This window comes from Kogia breviceps, chromosome 5, assembly GCF_026419965.1.
Source record: "Kogia breviceps isolate mKogBre1 chromosome 5, mKogBre1 haplotype 1, whole genome shotgun sequence".
Classification (NCBI taxonomy): domain Eukaryota; kingdom Metazoa; phylum Chordata; class Mammalia; order Artiodactyla; family Physeteridae; genus Kogia; species Kogia breviceps.
In genome coordinates, this window is record NC_081314.1 from 18,886,379 (window position 1) to 18,911,196 (window position 24,818).

Below are 24,818 nucleotides of genomic sequence, written 5' to 3' on the forward strand. Positions count from 1 at the left end.
AGGCTTTCCCACAAATCGCCTCCATTCCCATAACCCCTGACCCAGGAACATTAATTAAGCATCTCCCACTTGCCTCCTATGTCGTCCCCGCCCCTGTGACTCCTGGTGGCTGCAGGTGGCTCCCCTGGGAAACTGATGTCAGAGAGGTTAGAGACCTGCCCTTGCTCAGAGGGAGTACACAGGGTTTCACTCTCTGGAGAGACACTGCCTTTCGGGCTATGGAGGGGGTGAGCTTGGCCTGTGAAGCCATGCTGGGCATCTACAGGGAGGGGCCGTGTCCAGACTTGGTGACATTCTTTCCACTGGGAACTATACCTTGAGGTGCCCAGGGCTTGGCTCTGCTGACCCCTCATGCTTTCCCCTTGTGTATGTTGGGTTCTTTCTCTTTCTCTCTTTTGTGGGATCTTATAGACAAAACTAACTAAAGGGCGTGATGTGACCTTCACCTTGACCTTGCTTTGTCCACAGCCAGGAGATGGGCTGGCCTTGGTGGAGGCACAGTGAGGATTTCAGGTTCAGGAGGCTGCCTGAGGAATTTGGTGACAAATTAGAATTCATTCCTGTGGAGAACTGAGAGTAGATTAGCCGAATTGCTTAGGCTTGTAAAACACGGCATGGATTGAGGTCATTGGGGTAATTAGCAAATTGTGCATGGAATTGGTAAGCTATTAATAAGGGAAGTTTTCTCTTCTACAGGCTATATGGCTGGAAGGGGGCCTCTTGCAGCCATATGCCAATCTGCTGAGACAGTTCTCTCCATCTTCTCCCAGCCCACTAAGCAAAGGGTGGAGCTTTAAGATGGGGCTTCCCTGCATCAGAGCTGTAACCCCAGGCCTAAGAGCCTCTTTGAAGGGGCCTCAGAAGGTAAGGCTCTCTCCAAGTACAAAGTTACTTCGGAATAGGGAAAAAGGCTCATCTCACCTTAAATATGTTTGAAACAAGCTACGTGGGAAACCTAGCTTCTTTCTCTGCCTCATCCCCTCACCGCCCCGAACTGTACATTCATGGACCCCACAAGGAAGCAGTCTGGAATAGTCTTCAGTGGCTTTTACAAATTTGGCCTGGATGTGAACTTCTCAAATGCAGTGTATAAACTGAGCTCAGGGCAGATCGTGCGTTATCGGTGATTGTTTATGTTTATTTGCCAGTGACTTTTTACGCTGCATATTTGAGGCTTCGGAGCCTCCTATGTATTTAGTTCTTCCTTTGGGTCACTCCCGTGAGAGTGATTCTCACAAACTCTGCTTCTCGGGAGTCCCGGGGGCCGGTATGTGTTTCCCTCCCTCCCCTGTTAGGGGAAGAAGGGCAGTTATTAAGGATTCTCCCATAACGTGGGGAGGGACCCACTGGAGTCTGGGAACACACACTCGGACACCATTCTATGTAAACCCAGACATGCCTCTGTTCATTTTAATTAGACAGATAAAATTAGCAAGGAGATTAAGGTAAAAGGAGAAATTAAAAATATTTAAATGTCAGGTGCAATTTACAAAAGTGAATTGAACATTGTGGTACAGGAAGGAATGCAGAGAAACACAGACACATCTGAAACATTCCTCGGATGTCACACAGCTTAAGCCAGTCCCCAGACAAGAGAAGAAGGACTCGCCCTAGCCATCTTGAATTGTAGATTCCAGGGATGTGGAAGAACATTCTCCAGAAACACCTTCCTTCTCCTTCTCTTCAGATGTCACCAAGAATAGTGAATCAGTCAGTATCATTCTCGAATGTCCCACACTGCATCCAATTCAAACCCACTCACCTGTTTCCTGTCTGAATTTGCAAGCCCTCCGGAGTTTTTTTTTTTCCCCTTTTTATTTTATTTTTCTCCCTACCCTCTCTCCTCATTGAGCCAATAGGCCAATGGAGCCAATCAGAAAACCAGACCAACAACATGCCCCAGCCCCTTTGGATCTTCCAGGGACAAAGACTTCCCAGTTCTTTCTTGTTTGCATCTCTTACGAACAAGCAGTCATTTTATAACACAGACATACATAGGCGTGCCCTTGAACACGGAAACAGGTTTTTCTTTTTTTTTTTTTTTCTTTTTCCAATTTGTGGTTTCTTTTTTCCTTTTTGCAGAAAATGCAAACAAAAGAAAAACAAGGTTTCAATTGAAGGTACATCTCTTCTTCAATATGAAGACATTAATTGAATTGGTTGGATTCCCCATGCAGTGGTCAGCAAGGTCCTTTGGCAACTGACAGAACATCTGGAGACTCAGGAGCTGGGGTTTGTTTGAAGAAACTTCCCTACACGAGTCATGAGCAAAGGGAGATGGATGTGGGGGAAGGGTGAGGACTCGGGGAGGAGGACAAAAGGAGAAAAGAAAAGAATGTCATTGGTGAGGAAGAAAATGGGAAACTGCTTCTGTTTCTTCCCTCTACCTCCTTCCCTTTCTTCTTGTAGATGGATGACTCCAGCCCACCCAGGGTGGGAGCTGTGTTCACTCTTGGTGCCCCAGACACATATTGTTTTGTCTTCTCTTCCGTCGAACATCACCTTTGAGTATTTTTATTCTTACATATTTGGTTTCCCACGGCATCTTAAACCTGCGTCTGTCACTGAGAAATGAAGTTTGCCTGTTAGGAATAGGTCCAGTTTATTCTTCGTTGATGAGAATGCATTTCTCAGCTGAAAAGCCAGTCTCTCCAGGACATTCCACAGTGGTCAACCTCTGGTTCCCCCCTGAGCCTGGTCCTTTTCCTTCCTCTCCTCCCCACAGAAAATGAGAGTTCTCATGCCATTGCTGTTGGTGATTGACTCATCTGGACCCTCATAGACAGAATGCTGTTCAGGATCTTCTTCTGATGACCTGCCAAGGTGACTCCTATTCTCAGGAGGTCTCTAGGAGGGAAAAAGCCACAAAAGAAGGCACGTTAGTGCTTTTCACAGGTCAAAACTCATCACAGAAGGCAAGCTCCTGATAATAGTGGGGTAGGCAAATAAAAGTGTTTAAAATCCAATGAGGCCAAGTTTACCCGAGTCTGAAAAACACCTAACTAGATATTCCCTTGCTCAATCTCACTTCCTCCTCCAAGCAGTGGCCCCCACCTCCAATGGCCCCTCCAACTTAGATGACCCTGGAAGTGCTGTGCCTTCTTCCTCACCTGCGGGTTCTGGAGCAGCCCTTCATTGTGTCCATGACCCTAGGTGGACTAGAGCTTTCCTCTGCTATTTTTTTTAACAATGCAAGGACACACTGTATGGGGCTTCAGTTATTCTGTGAGGTTTCTGCCTAAATTAGTGATCGCCCGCTGTGATTGAAAAGATGTGAGGCTGGCCTGGTTTTCTGATGTTTTCCCCTGAGTTTCCATTTTCTGCCTCTGTTTGAATTTTAACGTCATGAATTTTTAAGAAGGGTGATCTCAAAATAACTTTCAAATATCTGCCCAAGCAGGAATCCAAGGAAGATGTTTAGGATAGGGATTTGGACTGGATTCAACTTTGAACTGTGAGTCTCAATATGAACGAGTTCATGGCTTATATTTGTCTTTGGGGACACCCATACATCTTTTTTTAGTTAATAATATTACAGTACTTGAGTGCTTCCCATGTGCCATATACCAACTCATTTAAACCTATGGAAGCATTTCGTAAAAACTGCCAAACCACTTAGAGTCAATGATAATAATTTACCACCCATCATTTCTCATGTGTGTCCTGCAGGCAGACAATAGGCCAGTTGCCTCGTATGTACTATTCCACTCACTTCTTACCACAAACCAGTGAGGTGGGCACTATTATTATTTGCACCTTTATAGAGTAGGCAAGCAGGGCTCAGAGAAGTTAAGTAACATGCTCAAGATCACACAGCAGGTAAGCAGTGGAGGAGCTGGCCTTCAAATTCAGCATGGCCTGGCTCTCAGCCACCCTGCATGGTTGCTCTCAGAATTCTTCTAACGTCCTGACTGTATTCCCTGCGGACCCCCCCCTGCCCCAGCAGAGCAGATCGCTCTGTGCACGGTGCACAAGATGTATGAGGAGGCCCCCGTGCTGGGCCCCCCTCCACAATGCCTGGGCTCTCCTGACCCCTCCTTTCAGCTGGCTGTCAGTCCCCCGAGGGCTGTCACTGGTCTAGATTGTCAAATTGCCCACGTCTTTTCAGCACACAAGCTTGAGAGGTATGCTTGGATTTTGAATTCACAAATTGTCTCTCAATCTACTTTATTTACGTACACATATTCTTTTTCGGCCATTTATCTCTCAAGTAGTAAACGAAAGTGCTCCAATAGTGTGTGGATATTTTTTACTTTGAAGTAAATCCCTTACTTTTCAGTTTCACTTTCCTTTTATTTTTCTTCTAGCTCTTTTTCATGTGGCTATTCCCAGACTGAGGGAATTACTCCATTTGACTCCTTCAGTTTGTGGGACATCAGGTGATGATGGTCCCCGTACTCAGCCCCGTGATAGTGGGAAAGCAGGCGCAGCCCTGCCTTCCTGGACGCCCACCCTGCCCCTGAGTCCAGGCATCCTTTCCAGCTCTGTGTATTGGGAAAGCTGCTTTTCCACTGGGAAGGGGATAGTTTTTATTTTTGGTGTCTGACGATAATTCATAACGGTAAGGACGTGTTTAGGCATCACCAGGAAATGAACTCAGGTTTGAAAAAGTGAATTCTGGTGTTTAGTGGATCCAAGGCTAGAGGCACATCCAAGTCATTTCCTGGGAGAAAGTGGAGGTTCCATCATTTCAGGCAAGAATAAACCTGAGACACATCAAGCTGGACTCTATGAAGACTGACTGCAGAGCAGGAATCTGGGATGGAAGGCTGAGTGTCAATAAGCCATCCCCCTGGGGCTCAACTGCTCAGGATGGATGACCCCCGCCTCTCCCCTGGGACTCAGCACCTGGCCTGACCCAGCGGGGAATCCCAGCACCCAGCACTGAACCTGACACAGAACAGGTGATCAATAAGTGTTTGTCAACTGCCTGGCGGACTGACTCATCCTCTGCCAGGGAAAATGTGTGCCGCAGGCTACCAACCCTGGTGCTGTTAGTACACGTTGCAGCCGGACAGCTGGTGAGGTCCCTGCTGTGTGTGTGTGTGTGTGCGCGCGCTTGTGTGCGCTTGTGTATTCAAAATTCGACTTGCCCACTCTAGTCCAGTGGTTCCCAAGCTTGGCTTCACATTAGAATCACCTGGGGAGTTTTTTTTATTTTTTTTAATTTTTTTATTTTTATTTTTTTGCTTTATGCGGGCCTTTCACTGTCGTGGCCTCTCCCGTTGCGGAGCACAGGCTCTGGACGCGCAGGCTCAGCAACCACGGCTCACGGGCCCAGCCGCTCCGCGGCATGTGGGATCTTCCCGGACCGGGGCACGAACCCGCGTCCCCTGCATCGGCAGGCGGACTCTCAACCACTGCGCCACCAGGGAAGCCCTCACCTGGGGAGTTTTAACATCCTGATGCCCAGGTCTCACCACGTACCAAACGAATCAGAAGATCTACATTGGGTGTAGGAATCAGACATCAGTAGTTAAAGACTCCCAGGTGACTCCAGGGTGTGTATAGCCAAGTATGGCCCCAGGTGGCCCTGGGTAGACAGGCTGGAACATATGGACCCGGCAGTCAGGAAAGCAGGCTTCTGTTCCCGCTTTGTCACTCCTGACGGCCAAGTCTTCAGGCACTAACATCACCTCCTTTTTGAATCACTGAATAGAAGGGGTGGAACTAGATAGAGATTTCCCAAAATGCAGGCCCAGAAAACCCCACCCCTCCGAAATACGCTTCCATGGTATTTAATAATTTTACGTGGGTTTCTTTACTTCAGGATTTCCTATGGCCTTAACAATGCTAATATGTGGCGTGACTCTCCAAGAGAGTGCTCAAGTGCTCAATATCTCCCAAATTTATTGGACCATGGGACCTTTTTTCCAAGGAGAACCTATTAACATTTCCCAGAGTGGGTGTTGCTCAGAACATTCTTGGGGAAATGATGGACTACGTGGGCCTTTAAGACCCTTTCTTGCTCTCATCTGATTTGAATAATCTTAGTTTTTGTATTCTTCCACACTCTTATGGGGGTTGCAGCCTGGAAAATAACTAGTGGGGGATGGAAACGTCGGCTTATTTACAAGCGCTGTCTAAGCACGAAGACAGGCTCCCAGCGCATCGGAGATTGCTGCTGAATCAGTGCTCTGCCTCTTCCTGCTATGCTGTTTAAAGTGCTGGCTGGCTGTGTTCTTTCCATCTGGATGCTCTCTTTGATGGGCTGAGTTTAAAAACTTAAACGGAGGAGAGACTCTCAGTGATTAGGCAAATGACATATGGCTGTGACTTTGAAGAACTCTCATTTGGGACCCAGAATAGATCTGGGCCTCCCCACCCCAGCCCTCCGTCTTTCCAAGGCGCTTCCCCGCCAGGTCTGATTCTATGCTGAGGTGGAGCCCTGAGGATGAGGCCAGAAGGCATGACTTGCACCACGGGTGATTGCAGGGACGGAGCCTTGACCCCACCCACGGGCCGGACAGAGGTGATTCCCATCACTCACTCCGACGTCATCTGGGTGACCAGCTGGAGGGAGGTGAAGCCAGCGGTGAGGAAGCTGTCCCTGTACTGGACCATTTTGATGGCACTGAGCCAGTCATCCACGGTGGTAAAGGCAGTGAAGTCTGGGATGGAACGGTCGAGCAGGGGCTGGGAAGGCCTGGAAGACAGAGGGGAGCAGGTGACCCCACAGCTGCAGGGGCGCATGGGCAGAGCCACACTCTGGGCAGACGGCAGACTTCGTGGAGGTTCAGCAGCCCTGGCGGGATGAGAATTATGCAGGAAACCCAGGCTGACCGTTCCTTCCCTACACAATCCTGAGCTTGCATGGCTTCTCAAGCCGGGTGGCCAGCCACCCTGCCTCTGGGCTCTGTCCCATGCCAGTCAGCCCAGATGCACAGACTGACACAGCAGGCCGTCTGAAGGGAAGAGAAGGGCCACAATTCCTCTGTAAACTGAAATCTAAGATCTTCACCGACCAAAGATATGCTCTTTTTACAAATCTATAAACTTCACTGCAACCTCTCCAAATCTATTGGTAACATTTTTTTCTCCGGGTTCCATCCTCAGCTAATTAAAAGAAATGGAACAGAGCAGCCCACCACTGACCTTCTTGGGCATGTTCTCAAAGCAGACCCCCCCCCACCCCAGGTACTCAGTCCAGAAATCAGGGTGCCATCTTCACATCGCCCTCACTTTCAACACCCACGCCCAACCCATCACCAAGTCATAAAGATTTGACCTTCAAAATCTCTCAAACTCATCCGCTTCTTTCCACACCATTAGCCTGATTGAAGATGCTATCTTCTCTATCATGGTTACTACTGCCATGTCCTCCTACCAAGCCTGTCTTCATGCTCCCCTCAACGACAGGTCCATGTTATAGCCTGGTACTCTTTAAAATATGGAGATGTGATCCTGACAGTAACCCAACTCCTGACCCTGATTCATGTCAAACCCTTCAGTGGGTGATCATTGCTCTGAAAACCAAGCTCCAAAGTCTTAGCAGGGCCTAAAGGCTCTGAGTGTCTGGCTCTCGCCCACCTCACCAGTCTCAGTCCCCACCTGGTGCCCCCACAAACTGCACTCCCAACACGCTGGCCCTGTCCTTCCCACACTCGGGCCTCTGCACATGCTGCACCCTTGATCTGGAACCCTGACTCTCTACTCCCATCTTCCTTTCATTCAGTTAACTCACCTTCCCTCTTCAGCTCGCAACTGAAATCACAGGCCTCAGGGTCGCCTCCCTGACGCCAGACCAAGCATCAGGCGCTTCCCTGCCGCACTGGCCAGCGAAGTCTCAATCTGTATTTCTTTGGGCAATCATCTGATTAATGTCCGCTGCTCCTAAATGATTCTAAGCTCCATGAGGGCACGTCTATCTTGCTCATTCTATACAGCCAGCAAGGGCACAGTTCTTAGCACATATGCACCCAATCAACTCTGGTCGAAGGGTTGAATTAATAAATGAGTTAACACTGCAGATGTAACGAGTGATGTGCAGCTGACTGTGACTGACAGCTGACAGTTCTGTGCATTTGCTTATAACAAATCCCACTGCGCTGCATTTCTTTGTCCCACAGCAATCAGGGCCTTTACCTGTTAATAGGTTGGCCAGGGTTCCAAGTCTGCAGCTCCACCTGCCTCATGCGCTGGTGTGGTTAACAGAAAGCGTGCCTTCTGGAGACAGGATTGCCCACAAGTGGGGTCTCATACCAGTCAGACAGATACCCTCAACTACTACAGAGCCCAGTGCCCAGCCCACCTGAGGCCAATGGAAGGTAGAGATACAGATATGTTATCTTTTCATCTGTCTACAGCCCATGCTGGAGGCAGGGAATATTTCAGAGAGAAAGAAGAGAAGAAGGAAGGGAAGAGTCTTGGAATTTCTTGCATCCGTGGATAAGCTCAGCCGTCTCCCCCTTGCTCTCAGTAGACTGAAGGCTAGCAGCCTCCCTCTGGGCCCTGCCTGACTATGAGACCACCCATGCCTAGGAACCACCCGGTTCCACTAGACTCACACGGCGGTGATGGTTGCCACAGTCTTGAGACTTGCTGGGTTCCGGATCATCTTGTCCAGGGTGTTGACAATCTCTGCAAATCGGGGCCGGCTGTTACGGTCCTTTTGCCAACAGTCCAGCATGAGCTGGTGTAGAGCAGCTGGGCAGTCCATGGGTGGGGGCAGCCGGTAATCCTGCTCAATGGCATTGATGACCTGCGGCGACACACATGGGAACAGGTGTTATTGGTGATGAGCCGCCAGCCAGTCATTCACAAATTAGCTTCCGAGGATGGAGCCTCCTTACCCAGGGTGCCCCGCCTTCTGTGCTCCTACACCTCCCATAGTAAGAGATTTTACATATACTTGGCTTTTCCCCCTAGACTGTGAGTTCCCAGAAAGCAGGGCCCACCTCTTATTGTGCCTTTGTGTCCCCAGCACCTGGCACAGGGCCTGACACACACTAGATGGCTATAAATGTTTACTGAAGAATGGTTTGAGCTTCTCCCTGAGAGGACGTCCGGCCCAATTCTGCCTTATTGGCAGCTGGTGGCACCAGGGCAGATGAAACAATGGCACATGGGAAACGTGCCAACTATTTGCAAAGGACACCCACCAAAGCCCATTGTGACCTCATCCTTTCACTGCTACGGGAAAAGAAAGTGGGAGAAGGGGTCCAATTTGATGGAGAGCCAACTCCATGCCAGGGACCCTCTAGATGCTTCCGGGGCATTATCTGCCTTAATCTTCATGAGGCAGCGACTGGAATTGGGTAATAAAAGATAATCTAGTTAAACAAATTGGTTCAGTACAATGACAACAGAGAAAATAACAAGGTGATCCAACATGAGTATCTCCAATCAGGTTTTGTTAATTTTCGCAGACTCCAGGGGACAGTTTTGTAAAGATAAGTCCTTTTTCTGTTTTTCAGATTGTTGTGTTTTTCACCCTTCACTCCTTAATTTCCAATTCATTTAAAACAATTATGGCTGCTCTGTAATTTATTATAACACCGTGGAAGGCCAGGAATACAATGCAGGCCTTAAGATGTTACAAAAATATGCCTATTGAAATGGAAATATACTCACATTGTAATAGTAGGCAAAACAGCAGGCTGCGTAAGTGCAGGTATGGTATAAAGCAGGTATGGTATAAGCTTGCTTTTGTACAAAAACAGGAATCAAAACAAAACAAAAACTAATAATTACACACATGCATAGAAAAGTCCTTGGAAGGATCTATACCATGGAGCTAATGGTGGTTGCCTCTGGGCAGGTAGAAAGATGAATGCCCTTTGTGTTTTTCTTTTTGTTTCTTTGTATGTTTATTTTCTATAATAATTAGGCATTGATTTTACATTAATATAAACAGTTAAAGCACCTTTAACAACACAGGGAATAATTTGGAGTTCAGGGATTTTCAGGTGTTTTTGCCTCTACTTTAAAAAATGTCAGATTCATTTCAACTGATTATTCTTTTTTTTTTTTTTTTTTTTACTTTGTAAATTGGTCAGAAAGTGAATAGGCTCAATCAGTTTATATTTTTACAAATTCTATGCACAGTATACAGGGCACGAGACGGGGCATGAGATAATATAATAACCTGAAGTCATTAAAGATAATCAAGGTGCATTATTCCTTCTATTCGATGTGGCAGAAAAACAAACAAGCATACAAACCACACCAATATGATCACTTTATAAAAAAACAGCAACTGGGAATATGCACTTTTGAATAATATTTTATACCACTAACAAATGTTTATCTTAGCCAGACTGTTGTCAGTCAAATTACCTGTTATCCTCTGAGGAGGGCATTTTAGCCCTATTTTCCCCATGAGGAAATGAATGCACAAACAGGGAAGTCATTTGCCTGAGGGCACGAAGCTAGTAAGGGACAGGGCTGTGAAAAAAATCACAGGGGTATCTGAGTTTAATTTTTTTAAAAATATTTATTTATTTATTTATCTGCACCGGGTCTTATTTGCAGCATTCAGGAGGATCTTTGTTGTGACATGTTTAGTTGCAGCGTGTGGGCTCTTAGTTGTGGCATGCAGACTCTTAGTTGCAGCATGCATGTGAGATCTAGTTCCCCGACCGGGGATCGAACCTGGGCCCCTTGCATTGGGAGCGTGGAGTCTTTACCCACTGGACCACCAGGGAAATCCCTGAATTTAAGTTCTGAATACCTTGAAGCCCGCTCTTCTTAGGCTCTGTGGGGATGCCACAGGAATCTCAGCCTGGAGAACAGTCCTTGGAGCTATTTGATGTCTTCATGGTAGGAAACGGGGGTATGGAGCTAAACCAAGTAATCCATGAGGATGAATAGCCTTGCTTAAAACTGGCATCCTTTCCAGCTCCTTCCAGGCAGCCGGATTAAGGGCCCCTGTCACAGAGTCCCCACTCACCAAGGGGACAAGTGGGATTACCCACTGAATGGCCCCACGAGCTCTTTCTGGGTTGCCTAAGGACAAGCTAGGTGGGACCAGCAGGAGGGGCTGGTGTCCAAATTCAACTTCTTTTGGGGGTTAAGGGTCCCCAAAGTCTTCCAGTGTAGGGCAGCTCCTGTTCCCCTTAAACCGCTGGCATCCCTGCTCAAATTATTTGATGACCAGATTCCCAAATACTAATGTTCCCCCCGACAAGATTACTCTCCCGTCTGCCCATAAGAGGAAGGAGCACCGGTGGCAGAGCCCCTCTGCGGGGGCACAGCTCAGAGGTGTGACCAGTTGACCCCAGCGCTCCTGGCAGAGCATCAGCGGATCCAGGCACATGCTGACTCTTCCACCTGTGAGCTTTAGACTGGACGCCACTAAGCTGCTTTTCCCCCGTCTCTTCTGCAGGCCACCTCATCGGAATATTTGGAACACCATCCTGGCGTGAGTTTTTGTACTTCCTCTGTTTGTTTGATGTGCTGACTTTCCTTTTAAGAGGACATCAGACAGTCACTGCAGGTCCACAGGAGTGTAGCCCCACATGCTGTGTTAGTGATGGTGTGGCCTTGCCATCAGGGGCATAGACCTTGGAGGTCTGGGTTCAGATCCTAGTTCCATTTCTTATTAGCTCCAGAAACTTGGGAGAGTCACTTGACTTCCTGAAACTGCACAGATGGGGGTGTTAGAAGGATTAAATGACACAGTGAGGCGATGTGCTTTGAGCACCACACATGTGAGTCGAGAGAATCGCATCATCACATGGAGGCTGTCAGTGCGGCCACGTCTATTACAGTGGAGGTCTTCTCTTCAAAGAGGGTTGCCGTTCTGCTGCCGGCCAACTGGACATCCAGGAAGATGGTATTTGAGAAGCACCAAGCATGTAGTGAGGACTTGGTAAATGCCACCTCCCTCTCTGTATCTCACCTTTCAGGACAGAGGATAGAGGAGCCCCCTCCCATGCTCTTGTTTACAAATGGGACTTTATTTCATTTTCTATTTCTTCCTTTTTTTTTTTTTTAAATGTTTGGCCCTGCCTCACAGCTTGAGGGATCTTAGTTCCTGACCAGGGATCGAACCCGTGCCCTTGGGAGTGAAAAATCGAAAGCACGGAGTCCTAACCACTGGACCACCAGGGAATTCCTCTTTGCTATTTCTTCTAGATAACTTTGTTATTATTACTCCAGTAGATGCTCTGGGAGCATTGATGCTTCTTGCACACATGAAAAAAATAAAAGCTTTACCCTCCACTCCAAAGAAAAAGAACTAGGTCATTAATTGCTGTATGGGTAACATTTATCTATTCAAGTCTTTCTCTGAAGCTCTATGCCTTTGGAGATTTTTTGTTCTTTTTAAGGATCTGGGCGTTTTCTAAATTTTCTGAATACATATAACTTATAATCAAATTAAGACATCATTATTTTGGAAAAGGAATTGTAGTCCTCTAATGGGGCTTTGGGATCACTTCCTGTCATGCCTGCCTTACTGGCAGGTGTGGAGAAAACAGGTAGGAGGCAGGAGAACCACTTTCAGTCCACACACCAGTGACTGCGTCTGAATTGTGAGGAAAGATATGGCCCAAGCTTGGGGGCAGAGGGGGTCCTGCTGAGCAGAATAGAAAAATCAGAGCGAGTCCTGGGCCCCTTTCCTTGGTCCACAACAGGATGAGGGAAATGGACGCTGAAAAGACTGGAGATTGAAATGAGATCAGATGGCGTTTCCAGAGAGAAGGTGGTGGCGAGCGTGGCGGTGAGAACGAGTTTCGCCAGCTGTCACGGAGCAGGGCTGACTTGCTTTGAATGGTCTGCAGCAACGGGTTGGGGTGAGGGCTGCCTTTGCTCACGTGTACCCCGAGATGGCAGGTGCAAGGGTTAGGTGGGGACCAGGGACAGGTGGTCTGGACCGGGGACCAGGGCTGGAGCTCCTCTGGGAAAGGAGCAAGGCCCCACCCCTTGCTCTCCTGTCCCCAGAGGGGCTCCTGGCTGCCCCCAGACGTGCACTCTTCATTAGTGAAGTTGGGCGGTGGGCGGGCTTCCCCGACCTTTCATGCGGAGGGTGAAGTGGAGGAGCTGAGAGCAGTGGAGGATCCAGGGCAGAGGGGGTTAAGTTGAGCTCTGATGTTTCAATAAAACCGCAGCTTCTCCCCACAGACACTGCCACTCTCATTATCTCTGTCAATCAGATCCAAGCCGTAGAACTTCCAAGTTCTCTCTCTGGCTGACAAACTCTCTGTATATGTTCAAAGACCTTCCTGGGCTCCGGAAGCCCAATTACCAGCACTCTGACTTGCCTCTGCAATTCTCTTTCGTAAAGCCTTTCAATTGTCATCTGTAAAATCCTTTATCGCCACCACCTCAGTGGTTTCTGATGAGTGGGGCTGCAGCCCGAGCTGCTGGGAGCCCCTCCTGGCTCTCTCCCAGGGCGGGTCAGAAGATACATTCTGAATGGGCAAAAGTCACCCTCCTCCTTCCACAGAGAGCGGAATGGTACTTGGAACAATGCTGAGAGGATTTATTTTGGAGAAATACAATAAAATTAGAATAAACAGCTACTTTGCAGATGTTCTTATACCCTTTGAGGCCCAGCTCAAGTGTCAAATATCTGGAAACCTTCCTTACCTCCCCCCTAAATGTTCCCACAGCCCTGTGCATGTGCCACTGGGCTATAAACCCCCCAAGAATAGACCCGGAAAGCACAATGCTTAGTCACAGTTAGCATACCCTGAATGTTCGTGGAATGAATGATTTGGGAATTCTGGAAGTCTGATATCAGAAACTCCACTTGTTTTCAGCAGAGGTGAATGCATTTGCTGAGAATATCTTGAATGTCAAATCTTGCCTGTCGGAGAGTTTCATAATCCGTTCCATGTGTGCCAAATTGTGCTTAATCGAATTACAGTCTCTGGGCAGGACAAAATGGGTGTGCGTTTTCTGGCTAACGTTTATTACTCATCTAGCTGACAGTATGGACAAAACCAGGGTGCACTTGATTTCATGAGAGCAGCCTTGGCATCAATTCCGACACTTACCGATTTGACATGCTACAGGAGCAGAGGTAAAGCAGGGATAATCAGAGATAATAGAGGATCTAGATGTCACACATGGTTGGCAGCAGGACTTGGTTAAGGATGCAGCCATTTCACCTGCTCTGGGCTGAAGCCACTCTACCCTTGGGGGCAGGAGGCACTGTCATGGCAGCACCCAGCTCCCATTTTGGCTCACTGGAAAGTGTTTCCTGGACTCCCAGATCGCCACCTTTCTCAACCTTAAGAGCGACAGCCATGGCTCTGAACGTCTGTCTGGATAGAGGGCTGGCTGGGGGCAGACTTCTCCAGTTTACAAGTAACGGAGAGCCCACCCACTATGGAGGTGCTTATGGGGTGGCTGGTTTCCCCATCTGGACCGGGCCAGCCCTGCCTCTTCTTGCTTGGAAGTTGGGAAAGATAATAACTGTCCCCCAAGGTGATGGGGAGAGCAAGCAGAGAGCAGAGGTAACACGGGCACAGCAGACTCTCCAAGGGGAGGGCATGTATTCAGAACACAGAGGAGGAGTGGCCCTGGGGAACAGCCCAGGGTCCAAGGCAGTCGGGGAATCCAGGTAGGATTTTGACTGGGACCTTACCAAAGCAGATCATCCTCAAAGGCTTCCTACCTTTTAGTAATTATGGAGCGAAGTGTCCCCTCTGGAACACCTCCCCAAAATGCCTCTGCTTAAAGCACCTCAGATGGCCCTTTCCTTTCCCCCTGTCCCTTGTGAGTGGCCTGGAGGGGTGTTGCTGACCTCCACTCAGACAGGTCCCCTCCTGCGGCCCATCTGAAGCTGACCAGCCTTGGGACTCTCACTCAGCACCTCCTGCACTGACAGGTGACACGGACTCCCAGAAGAGCAGATTCTCAGGAAAGAAGGGCCTTTACGATTAATTCCTCTCTTTAAAGTGGAGAGGTGTGAGTCGCAGACAGAAGCTGCAGCTGGCTCTACACAGCACATCTGTCAGAGCAGAGCAGCCTGGAAGCCAGGCCCGCCCTCCCACCAGCACGGCTTCCCTTCCTTTGCACGTGATGATGGAACTCTGAAGTGGGGTAGAATTTCCTGATTAACTTCGGGCCTGATCTATTCATGGTTCCTGGCCATTCAGAACCAGCCCATTGTCTCCTGCGTCGGCCTGGGCATCTTTACAGGCTTTGGGGTCATGCTGGGCTCTTTGATTAGTTCAAACATTGGTGCCAAGGGGATCCAATATCCCCTGCCCTGGACATCTCACGTTCATGTTCTGAGGCCCCAAGCAGAAAACAGATAGGTGGGCTTGGCATGCCATGGCCTGTGGGACCCCTGGGGTAAAGGTTGTAGCAGCCAGGTGCCACTGACACTCACATCTTGGTTGGACATATCCCAATAGGGTCTCTCTCCAAAAGACATGACTTCCCACATGACAATCCCGTAGCTCCAGACGTCGCTGGCAGACGTGAACTTGCGGTAGGCGATGGCCTCTGGAGCCGTCCATCTCACGGGGATCTTGCCTCCCTGTGGGAAGGAGAAGCCTGGTCAGCCCAACCGTAGGGCTCCTAGCTGAAGGTGCGTGAGAATAAAGTGGACACACGTGTCCTTCCATTCCACCCCCGCCCCGACATTTCGTGAATTAGGACAGCTGGTGCCCCCAGGCAGGGGGACCTGCGGGGCTGGGCCATCTCACGCCGCATGTGGGCACATCGCACCGCACGAGAGGTGGCAACTGGTGCTGCGGCTGTGCTTACCCCCCATTCCCTACGTCCTGATTCTAACGTCACCGTGGGTGGGAGGAGAGAGTGAAACTGGCAGAAAAGCGCCAGCGCACGATACTGCGTGAGACGGGCCACGTGAGCCGTGACAGGCAGGTGATGCTCTGCTGTCCCATAGCATGTATGAGTCACGACACTTGGGCCAGAAGGAAGCAAAACAAGCAGAAACGAAGGTAGCAATTGGTAATACCTCCTGGGACACCTGTGACTACAAGATCACACTGAGCCTCCCCTCTGCCCCACTTGCCTTGTGCCCCACCCCTGGGGGATAGGTTTTCCTCACTCTGCAGCCTGCAGGCAGCCCCAGCTACACGGGGTTTACCGGGCTCAGAGCGGGTAGATGCTGGCTCTCCCCCCTGCCCTGTTGTGCAGGTCGACATCCAGAGCTGCAGACACAGTTTTCTAAAGGGCCGCTCTTAGGTTTGTTTCTCCATTTTACCCTCTGATCCCAGCCTGGGTGTTTCCCACTTGGCTCTCTGCTTGGCCCTTGGTTTGTCTGCCAGAACTTGGCCTGTTTTGTTTACCTAAGGGGTTGATATCCATCCATCCATACATGCACCCGGTCAACAAATAGGCAAGAAGCACTGCTTCGTGCCAGGCCCTTTTTGAGGAGCTGGTGTACCAGAGCTGAGCCAGCCAGGGGCCCTGCCCTCAAGCTGGGCCAGCATGGGGAGGCAGACAAGAAAACAGAAACTTAATACATATTGTTAACAAGGTGGAAAGTGATGACGGGGAGGCCGAGGGGGGTACAGGGTGTTCTGAGAACCAGAGGAAACTCCCTAACATAGGAAGGGGTCGGGGAAGTGGCCAGGAGCAGTCAGAAGGGCAGTTTCCTAGAGCCTTTGGCCAGGTGTGGATACCAGTCCTGTCCCTTTCTACCTGTGTGACCTAGGGCAAGTTACCTAACCTCTCTGTGCCTCTGTATCTCATTGCCAAAATGGGGGTAATGATCGCACTTCCATAGTCAGGTCATCATGAGGATAAGTGGATTACGATCCATCTAGTGCTGGGACAGTGCCTGGCATAGAGGGTCCATGCTCTACACGAGGTAACTAGCTAATCAGGCAGAGTGTGGGGAGGAGGGAAGTCCAGGGAGAGAGGAGAATGTGCAGATGCTGGGGTAACAGAGAAGATGGTAACTGCCAGCAGTGCGGGATGGCTAGAGCACGGAATTCTCACGGGGGAAACAGAGGGGAGCAGAGGGCAGAGCAGCTCTGTAGGGCACCGACGCCCCTTACGGGGGTAGAGTTCATCATTCTCTAGAGTCGATGATCCTCATTTTCAATTCTGCAGGCCAAATATTGGACTTCATTCCCACGGCCCCGCTGCGACGCCTGGGCCACGAGACCTGCAGCTCTCTATCTCCTTCCCCTTCTCATCTGCCTCCTGCCTTGGCTGAAGGAGGCTATTTTTTATACTGACCATTCCCACGATCTGTTCAAATCACCAGAGACATGTGTTGGACTTTAGCAAAAATACCTTAAAAATGTGTAAGTGGTTAATCTGAGAATGAGTGAGAGAAAAAGAAGCAAACTGCAAAGTGTATTTTTACCTGGTTTCCTACCCGGGGTCTGGGAGGAATAAAGGCTGTCTGGCCCCGACCTCCCCAGGCACACATCCAGCCCTCTGACAAGAAGACAGCCCTGATGTGCCCCAGGACGATGGCAGGTTTTTGTGGTGGGAGACATCCTCAGCTCAAATGCCAGCAACGTGACAAATGCCTGGAGGGCAGGCTTGGGCTGCGAGGCAACAGGAGGCTCTGTTCTCACCATTCCCCAAAACATGAATGAATGTACTGGCTTTATCTCCTCGGTACCATGGCTGGGAAGAGAGGTGGAAAACTCAGCCAGCGAACAGGGAGTTGTCAGACACCTGAGGCCCCTGAGGCCGGTGACTGACAGCGCAGGGACCCCATGCTGTGTGTCCCCATTAGGGGAGGTGGTGCTGCCACACCTGGAGGGGGCCCGGGGCTCCGCCAGAGGGGAGCGGTTTCTGGTCTCTCAATACACCTGGGTTACCTGAGGTAGGAGAGAGCAGTGTGCATGTGTGTGTGCGTGTGTGTGTGTGGAGGGGGGGCTTATCTTTTATGCATCTGTTTGTGTCAGAGAGAGGAGGGAGGGGAGACGAAAGTGTGATTCTTCTGAATATCAAAGAGGAAATGTGGGAGTCTGAAGGTGTCCTCTCTACCGCGTCTGCAGCAGACCCCAGGGGCCACGGGTGACAGCTGTTGAGCCCTCCCTCCTGCATGTCAAGTAGCAGTGCCAGGCCCGCTGACGCCTCAGCCCTCCTGCCACCTTGCTCTGTTGGGCCTCACTGAACACGGAGTTTGGCCTGTCACTACCCCGCCCCCATCCCAGCAGGTGGCAGAGCCTTTGAGAAGAGTGGCCGGACAGGCAGGTGACAGCTTGTCACCACTGGCCCTCTGCCACGAGAGCAGGGGGCGCTGACCTCTAAGGCAGCCAGGGGAGCACAGAGGTGGGTGTTTTCCTTCTGGAGTTTTTGGTTTCCTCTCAGCCTTTCAGACATCGTGTCATCAGCGTTGCCCTCTGATGCTCAGAGGTAATTATGCTGATGATTATTTAACCCGTCTTCAATTACATGAAAGGAAATCTATTAATGTAGAGCATGGTGTCCAGCTCCGCGCAGGGGACTAGGAGAAAAGGAAGTGGGATGGTATTGCAGCCACCAGGGCTTCTGTTAGTGAAGGAGGTCTTCTTGCCGGAAGAGAAGTCTGGACTGGAAAGTCCAAGGCCAAGGCATTCCTGGGACTGCAGAGTTCTCTGAGGGTCCCAGTTATTACCAATGCAGGCATGAGGAAGGGGCATAGGGAAGGAGTGGTTTGCTCTGTTGTATGGGAAGAAGCGTGAGGGAAGAATTCTCAGAGGATGGAGAACAGGTGAGACTCTCTGGAAGGAATCTGTGCCTACGTGGGCAAGAGGGGCCAACACTGGGCTTGAAGAGAGCATCGTCCCCTGCACAGGTTCCTCCAAGCACCAGATGACTCGATGCCCCAGGGATGTTGAAGGCGCAAGTGTGCATTCGGCAGGGACCCGGTTCCCCCAGAGCTGCATCGTAGGGGGGGGCACTGTTGGGGTGTGGGGGAGGGAGAAGAGGCCAGGAGGGAGAGGCATCTCACTACAATCAGTGTACTTCATACACTGACCTTCCAGGTAAAGCTTGGCCTTGAATGGCTGTGCTGCCCAGAAATTCTTCAAAAGTTTAACATCTCTAAAAGTTTGCTTCCGAATAATCATGCCTTAAGTCAGGTATGAGACAAACTATGAAGATCGCGTGTGTGTTTTGTGTGTGTGCATGTGTATGTGTAATTTGATAAACTAGGAGATGGTGTCTGGCAGCAGATTAATTTTAACCCAGCCATCTGCAGGGGCACCTGCTGATAACTTACACCTACAGCTGCCACCAGGGGTGATGCCAACAGGTAGAAAGTTTCAGCATAGAGGTACTTTAGTCCCTCAGCCTTAGCCGGCCTGCGACAAGCATCTACGCAGCACCCACTCTGCCTGGCCCCCTGCTGGGAACCTGGCAGTGATGAGACTGAACCCCACTCTCAAGGAGTGAAGGATATCCCCAGTGCCACCCAGACAGCTCACTGCCTTGCCACAGTGACATTAGACAGGCACAGCTCATAGCTTTCGTTTCTAGAACCCACCCAATTTTGGAGTTTTCCAGGCTAAAGTCTGAGCATAGGACTGATTTCCCTTGCTAGTTACTTATCCTAGAGATGCCCATGAGGGTAATGCTGCTGTGTGTCTGGGCGGCGTCGCTACAGTACTTTTCTCCCCCATCATGTGTGATCAGCAGGGATATAACTCATGAATATTGAGTATCAGGATCATGGAATCATTGGAATCGTGCCGCATGAGGAATCCCCTTGAAGTGACAGGTTTATGACTGAGATCATCACACAATGGTCGTGAATTTCACAATGCTCACTCTCGAATAGGTTTGTAATATATAAAATGTATTAGGGTTGTCTTGAAGATCCAACATTATATATACGTAAATCACCCAGTATATCATTGTTACCATTAAACAAGAATTTATTGAGTGTTGTGAGTTGATTTATGCCTCCCTCCAAAAAGAGATACGTTCAACTTTGAAACTCCTGACCTTATTTGGAAATCTGGTCTTTGGGGATGTAACTGTAACCAAAGCACCAGCCCCAAACCGGCCCTATTGTGTTTCTAGCAATATACTGAGTTGTTTTTCAGAGACAACAGAACAAAACTGCAAGTCGTGCAGCTGAAGCATACACAGAGGAGACATTTTTGATCTCAAATAACACCCGGAACCAAAGTTTCTCCAACCCACAGAACCAAAGACCTGGGACATGACTGGAACCTGAATGCTGGAACCCTTTCAGAAACTAAGGGCGCGCTGTCCGTAAAGACTGGTGCTGAAGGCCCTTTACCATACCTTACCATGAATGGCCAAGTTCAAAAGCCCTCCAATCAAAACCTGCCCATCCAGTGCTTCCACATACCAACCATCCTCCCCTAATTTGAAAAGCTGTGACCCAACCCTGGATCAGGGAGACAGATTTGAGAGCCTTGCCTCCTGTCTCCTTGCTGATCAACCTCAAAATAAAGCCTTTTCTTTTCTCAAATGCTGGTTCCACGGTATTGGCTTCTACGCATGTCAGGCAGCAAGCCCTTTGCTCGGTAACATAAAGTAAAAGATGAGGTCATACCAGATTAGAGTGGTCCCTAAATCCAGCCACTGGTGTCCCTATAAGGAGGCCATGTGAAAACACAGAGATGTAGGAGAGAATACCAAGTGAAGATGGAGGCAGTGATGAGAGTGATGCATCTACAAGCCAAAGAACTGCAAAGATTGACAGCAACCACCAGAAACGAGGAGAGAGGCATGGACCAGACTCCTCCCTGGAGACTTTGGAGGGAATATGACCCAGCCAACACCTTGATTTTGGACTTCTAGGCTCCAGAACTAGGAGAGGAAAAAGAAAAAAAAAAAAAACAAGCCTGCTGTTCCAAGTCACCCAATTTGTGGTACTTTGCTACAGCAGCCCTAGGAATGAATCATTGAGTATATACCATTTTATCAGGCACCAGTTTAAAAATACTGTTGTCAAATTCCCAGGTGGCAGATCCACCATGGGCTACTATTGGGTGTGAGGGAAACCTCTAACATTTAGGTGGGAGCCCATAAGACAAACCACAGCATCCTCTGTAATACGTCCTCAGTGCTGTTGCTTAGACCCGGCCAAGTCTACTCCTTGAAGGACTGCCCTTGGCTGAGTAATGTGAGTGCTGTGGGGTGAGGGCTTTGAGGGACAGATCCTTGGCATCTCCACTGATGTGGAAATGAGGACAGCCGTCAGAAGGCGGCTCTGCTGATGATGCTGGAGCCACGTCACTGCCCCTACTCACTGGAGAGGCGTGACATGCCTGAGGGAGAACCACCCTCACTCCACCAGCAGCCGCCACAGACCCAGGTGGCCACTCCAGGCCTGGGGAGCTTCATTTTTTTTTTTTTTTTTTTTGTGGTACGTGGGCCTCTCACTGTTGGGGCCTCTCCCATTGCGGAGCACAGGCTCCGGACGCGCAGGCTCAGTGGCCACGGCCCACAGGCCCAGCCGCTCCGCGGCACGTGGGATCCTCCCGGACCGGGGCACGAACCCGTGTCCCCTGCATCAGCAGGCGGATTCACAACAACTGCGCCACCAGGGAAGCCCGGGAACTTCATCTTAACTGCACAACAGTAGCTGAAGGCCATGTCAATATCCCTTTTCCTGACATACCCGTAAATACTAGTGTGTGCTTCTCAAGCTCGGTTACCCATTGGGAATCGGTCTGGGGAAGGTTATTATTATTATTATTTTTTAATGCCAGTGGGTGTTCTAATTTCTTCAGAATCTCTGGGAGTGGTGCTCGAGCACTGGTAAGTTTTAACATGCTTCAGGTGATTCTAACGAGCAGTCATTCGTCACAAGCACTGGCCTGCAACTGTGGTTCTCAAATTTCCAGACTCTCCTGGAAGTCTTGTTAAAACACACATCACAGGGCCCTAACCTGGACTTTCAAATGTACTAGTTCTGGGATTGGCTTTGAGAATTTACATTTCTAACAAATTCTCAGTGTGGCTCCTACACTTTAAGAACCACTGGCATAGATCAATCCAGCATAAGTCATGGACTGAGTGAAGTCTCATCTCATATACCAACTCTGGTCATTGTTAATGGCTGGGTTGAGAAGGATTCTGAGGCTTCAACTGGGTTCAGCAAGGAATGCTGCCATGACTAATGAGTGATGCCTGCTACAGGTGAGAGAACGAGTAGCCTATATATGGCAAGTATTTGCCTCACTGCGCTGAACTGCAAAAGATCTTAAAATGATGGGGAAAAAGGCAATGAGCTGGCTTCATCAGAGTTTCTGTCCAGTGTTTCTATGGCTCAAGGGAAATGGAGGGCGAACTGGGGTGAAGTTTACATCACATATAGCAAGTGGCCCTCTGGAGCGGCAGGTTGAACACTCCCCTTGAAGCAGTGACCATCCTGACCATGGGGTTGGCCAGCCTTGGCTCTGTGCAGCCTTCTGTAGACAGTTCAGACACAGATGGCCCTGCCCTAGGGCGCATCCATGGGACACGCACTCCTCCTGCTCCCCAGTCACTCTCCACTGCTTTGGACCCAGAGATCTAACATGATTCTAAGCGTTAAATTAAGAAGGTATTTTAGAATGAACGTCTCTATTTAAAAGCACTCTGGAAAGTACACTGACCCATTTTGCCCAACCTAATGAGCGAAGTGATTTTTTCAGATAAGACCCATATCAGCCAAGAAGAAAAAGAAGTTTCTGCCACAAAGGTTATCTTGCTCTGAGCATTACCAGCTTCTAAGAGCCAGTGGAAATGGCTTCTGGCTGCTGGATTGCAACTGAGTCTATATAATAAAGAGGCTGTTTCTAGTTCCCCGGGATGCCAGGAATTTGCATGTAAACAGTCTCTCAATCTTCTGAGAGAGTTCATCTGGCCCCGCTGCTTATTTCTTTACAGAAGCCACAATCTTGATGGTGACATTGTAATTTATTACCATGCTAAGGATTATGATGCAACATAGAGAGAATTAGAACTTTAGGTGGGAAACCGGCTGCATGGACAGGTGAGCTTTTGGAGAGGATGATCTCATTTGTCATGCAAATGGCACACAGAACAGAGAAAAGGGCTGGGAGAAAAGACAACCCCAAAAGACACAATGCATTGGCTGCAGACAAAATTGTTTCTAAACAGAATGTTTTTCAAAGCTTTTCTTAAAGCATTAGCTGCTCCTCCAAAGTGAATGACACAACGTATTTTGTACTAGTAATAAAATATGTGATTTGAATAGCTACAAATGGAGAGATTTACAGTCGGTGGGGTACGTGCTGCCTCTCTCCTGAGCTTTGTGAGCGCTGAAACCCTTCTGTGAGATGCTGGAAAGGTAATTGCAGCCCAAACATCATTTTCCAGCAGCGAGAGAAAGGCCTATTTGGACATAAATTAACTAAAAATATGCGGATGATAGTGTGTGTTTCATGTGTGAAGAACAGAAAGGCCACTTGGTGACGTTTCCCAGCTGGAAAAAAAAAAACAAAAAAAACAACCCTGTTCTTCAACCAAACAGACGTTGTTTCTCTGTATTATACTGTCAGGGCAAACAGCTGTCTTTTACTATCCACCCCCAAAATAGCCCCTGATGGCTGAGATGTGGGCATTTAATTATATATATTTTTATCACACAGCGTTTCTCGAGTTTATAATTAAAAAGAAAGGGTGGAGAGACAAGGGCTAAAAATTCACATGCTGCCTTCATTCATTCAACAAGCAGGCACTGCGTACCCTCTCCGGGCAAGGTCAGGGTCAATAGAGGGAAAGAGAACAAAACCACTTCTGCCCTGAAGAGGGCACTGTGTGGGGAATTCCACGGTGGTAACTGACAGGGATGATGGGGCTTAGTCTCCCCTGGTGCAACCCCCAAGCCTGGGCCCCAAGAGGGTGGGGTGGGAGGGTGAACCTCTATGTGACCTCGGAATGGCAAGGTTGGAGGGGAGGGCCAGCAAACGGGATGGTCAGGCTTGAGCGGGAGGCTAGCCAGTCACCCTGCTCTCTACCCTTCCCTTCCCCGGGCCGGTCCAGGGTGTATTGGCTGCTTTTCTGAACATGGCAGGAATTGTGCTTTACCCTGGAGCTGCGATCGCCACAGCTTCACTGCTGCCTGTCTGCCTGGCCCTTAGAGGCCACAGTTCTCCTCTCCTTTTCTAGTGCATCTGTTTGCCTCACTAGTGACACCTGGCACCAGGTCTCTGTGGCTCCTGTCTCTGTCAACAGGCCGTGACGACTTCCCCACCTTTGTCCCAAGTGTCTCCCCTGTGACCCTCAGGCGGGCACCCACTCTTCTCCCATTCTATTCCCACCTCTGTGCATGGAGACACTCGGGGCTTCCTGCCACTCTGAGGTAGGGCTACACCTCCTAGGGCAACGTGGCAGGGCTCCAGACACTGAGCCGTGAGGGGAGGGCGCCGGTAGGGTGGATGCTCTGTCTACATGCCCATCCTGGGGACCTCTGTCCAGCTCTGCGGGAAGCTGAGGGGTTTATTCCTTGTCCTCACCGAGCTGACTGAGCTTTCAGTGTTTTCCCTCCTCTTCTGTAAGCATCTGACAGACTGTGGCAACCCATTTTCACAGGTATACTAGGTCTATTCCTTATTCACAGGGTAATTTCTGGTGCCTCCTGATGTCCACTGGCCATGCCTCTAGCCCCTCTTCCGGCCCCCACCCTCCAGCAGCTATTTTAAAATAATCAGTCACATTAAATAGCTTAAGTTCTTCTGGCCTCCTGAACCGCACTCCCTTCTTGGCATGGCTTCTCCCTCAAACAATCCTGGCAGTTATAACCAAGTCACTGAACCACTCTGTCTCACTGTCTCCACCTGCCAATAGGGATAATAATGCTTAATTATCTCAGAGGGGCATACGAGGTGCTGCTGGCTGATGCTGGCGGCGTGTGAGATGCATGAGCGTGGCTGCTCCGCCTGTCTCCCAGCAGGACCCCTGCTCCCCGGGCCACCTGTCCTCTCTGGTGGCAGTGAGGGAGGCCAAGGAGGCCAGGG

The 24,818-nt window shown here is 49.5% G+C and overlaps 1 protein-coding gene across 1 annotated transcript in view; it reads right to left on the bottom strand.

Annotated features, from left to right (window-relative positions):
* Positions 1-1,377: 1,377 nt before the first annotated feature.
* EPHB1 (EPH receptor B1) overlaps positions 1,378-24,818 on the bottom strand; it is a 431,481-nt gene continuing 408,040 nt past the window's right edge. Inside the window, exons 13-16 of the mRNA XM_059064129.2 lie at positions 15,287-15,436; positions 8,508-8,701; positions 6,491-6,646; positions 1,378-2,847 (exon numbers count right to left, since the gene is read on the bottom strand). Coding sequence (XP_058920112.1) covers positions 2,739-2,847; positions 6,491-6,646; positions 8,508-8,701; positions 15,287-15,436 — 609 coding nt within the window. The 3' untranslated portion in view covers positions 1,378-2,738. The remainder of the gene's footprint in view (positions 2,848-6,490; positions 6,647-8,507; positions 8,702-15,286; positions 15,437-24,818) is intronic.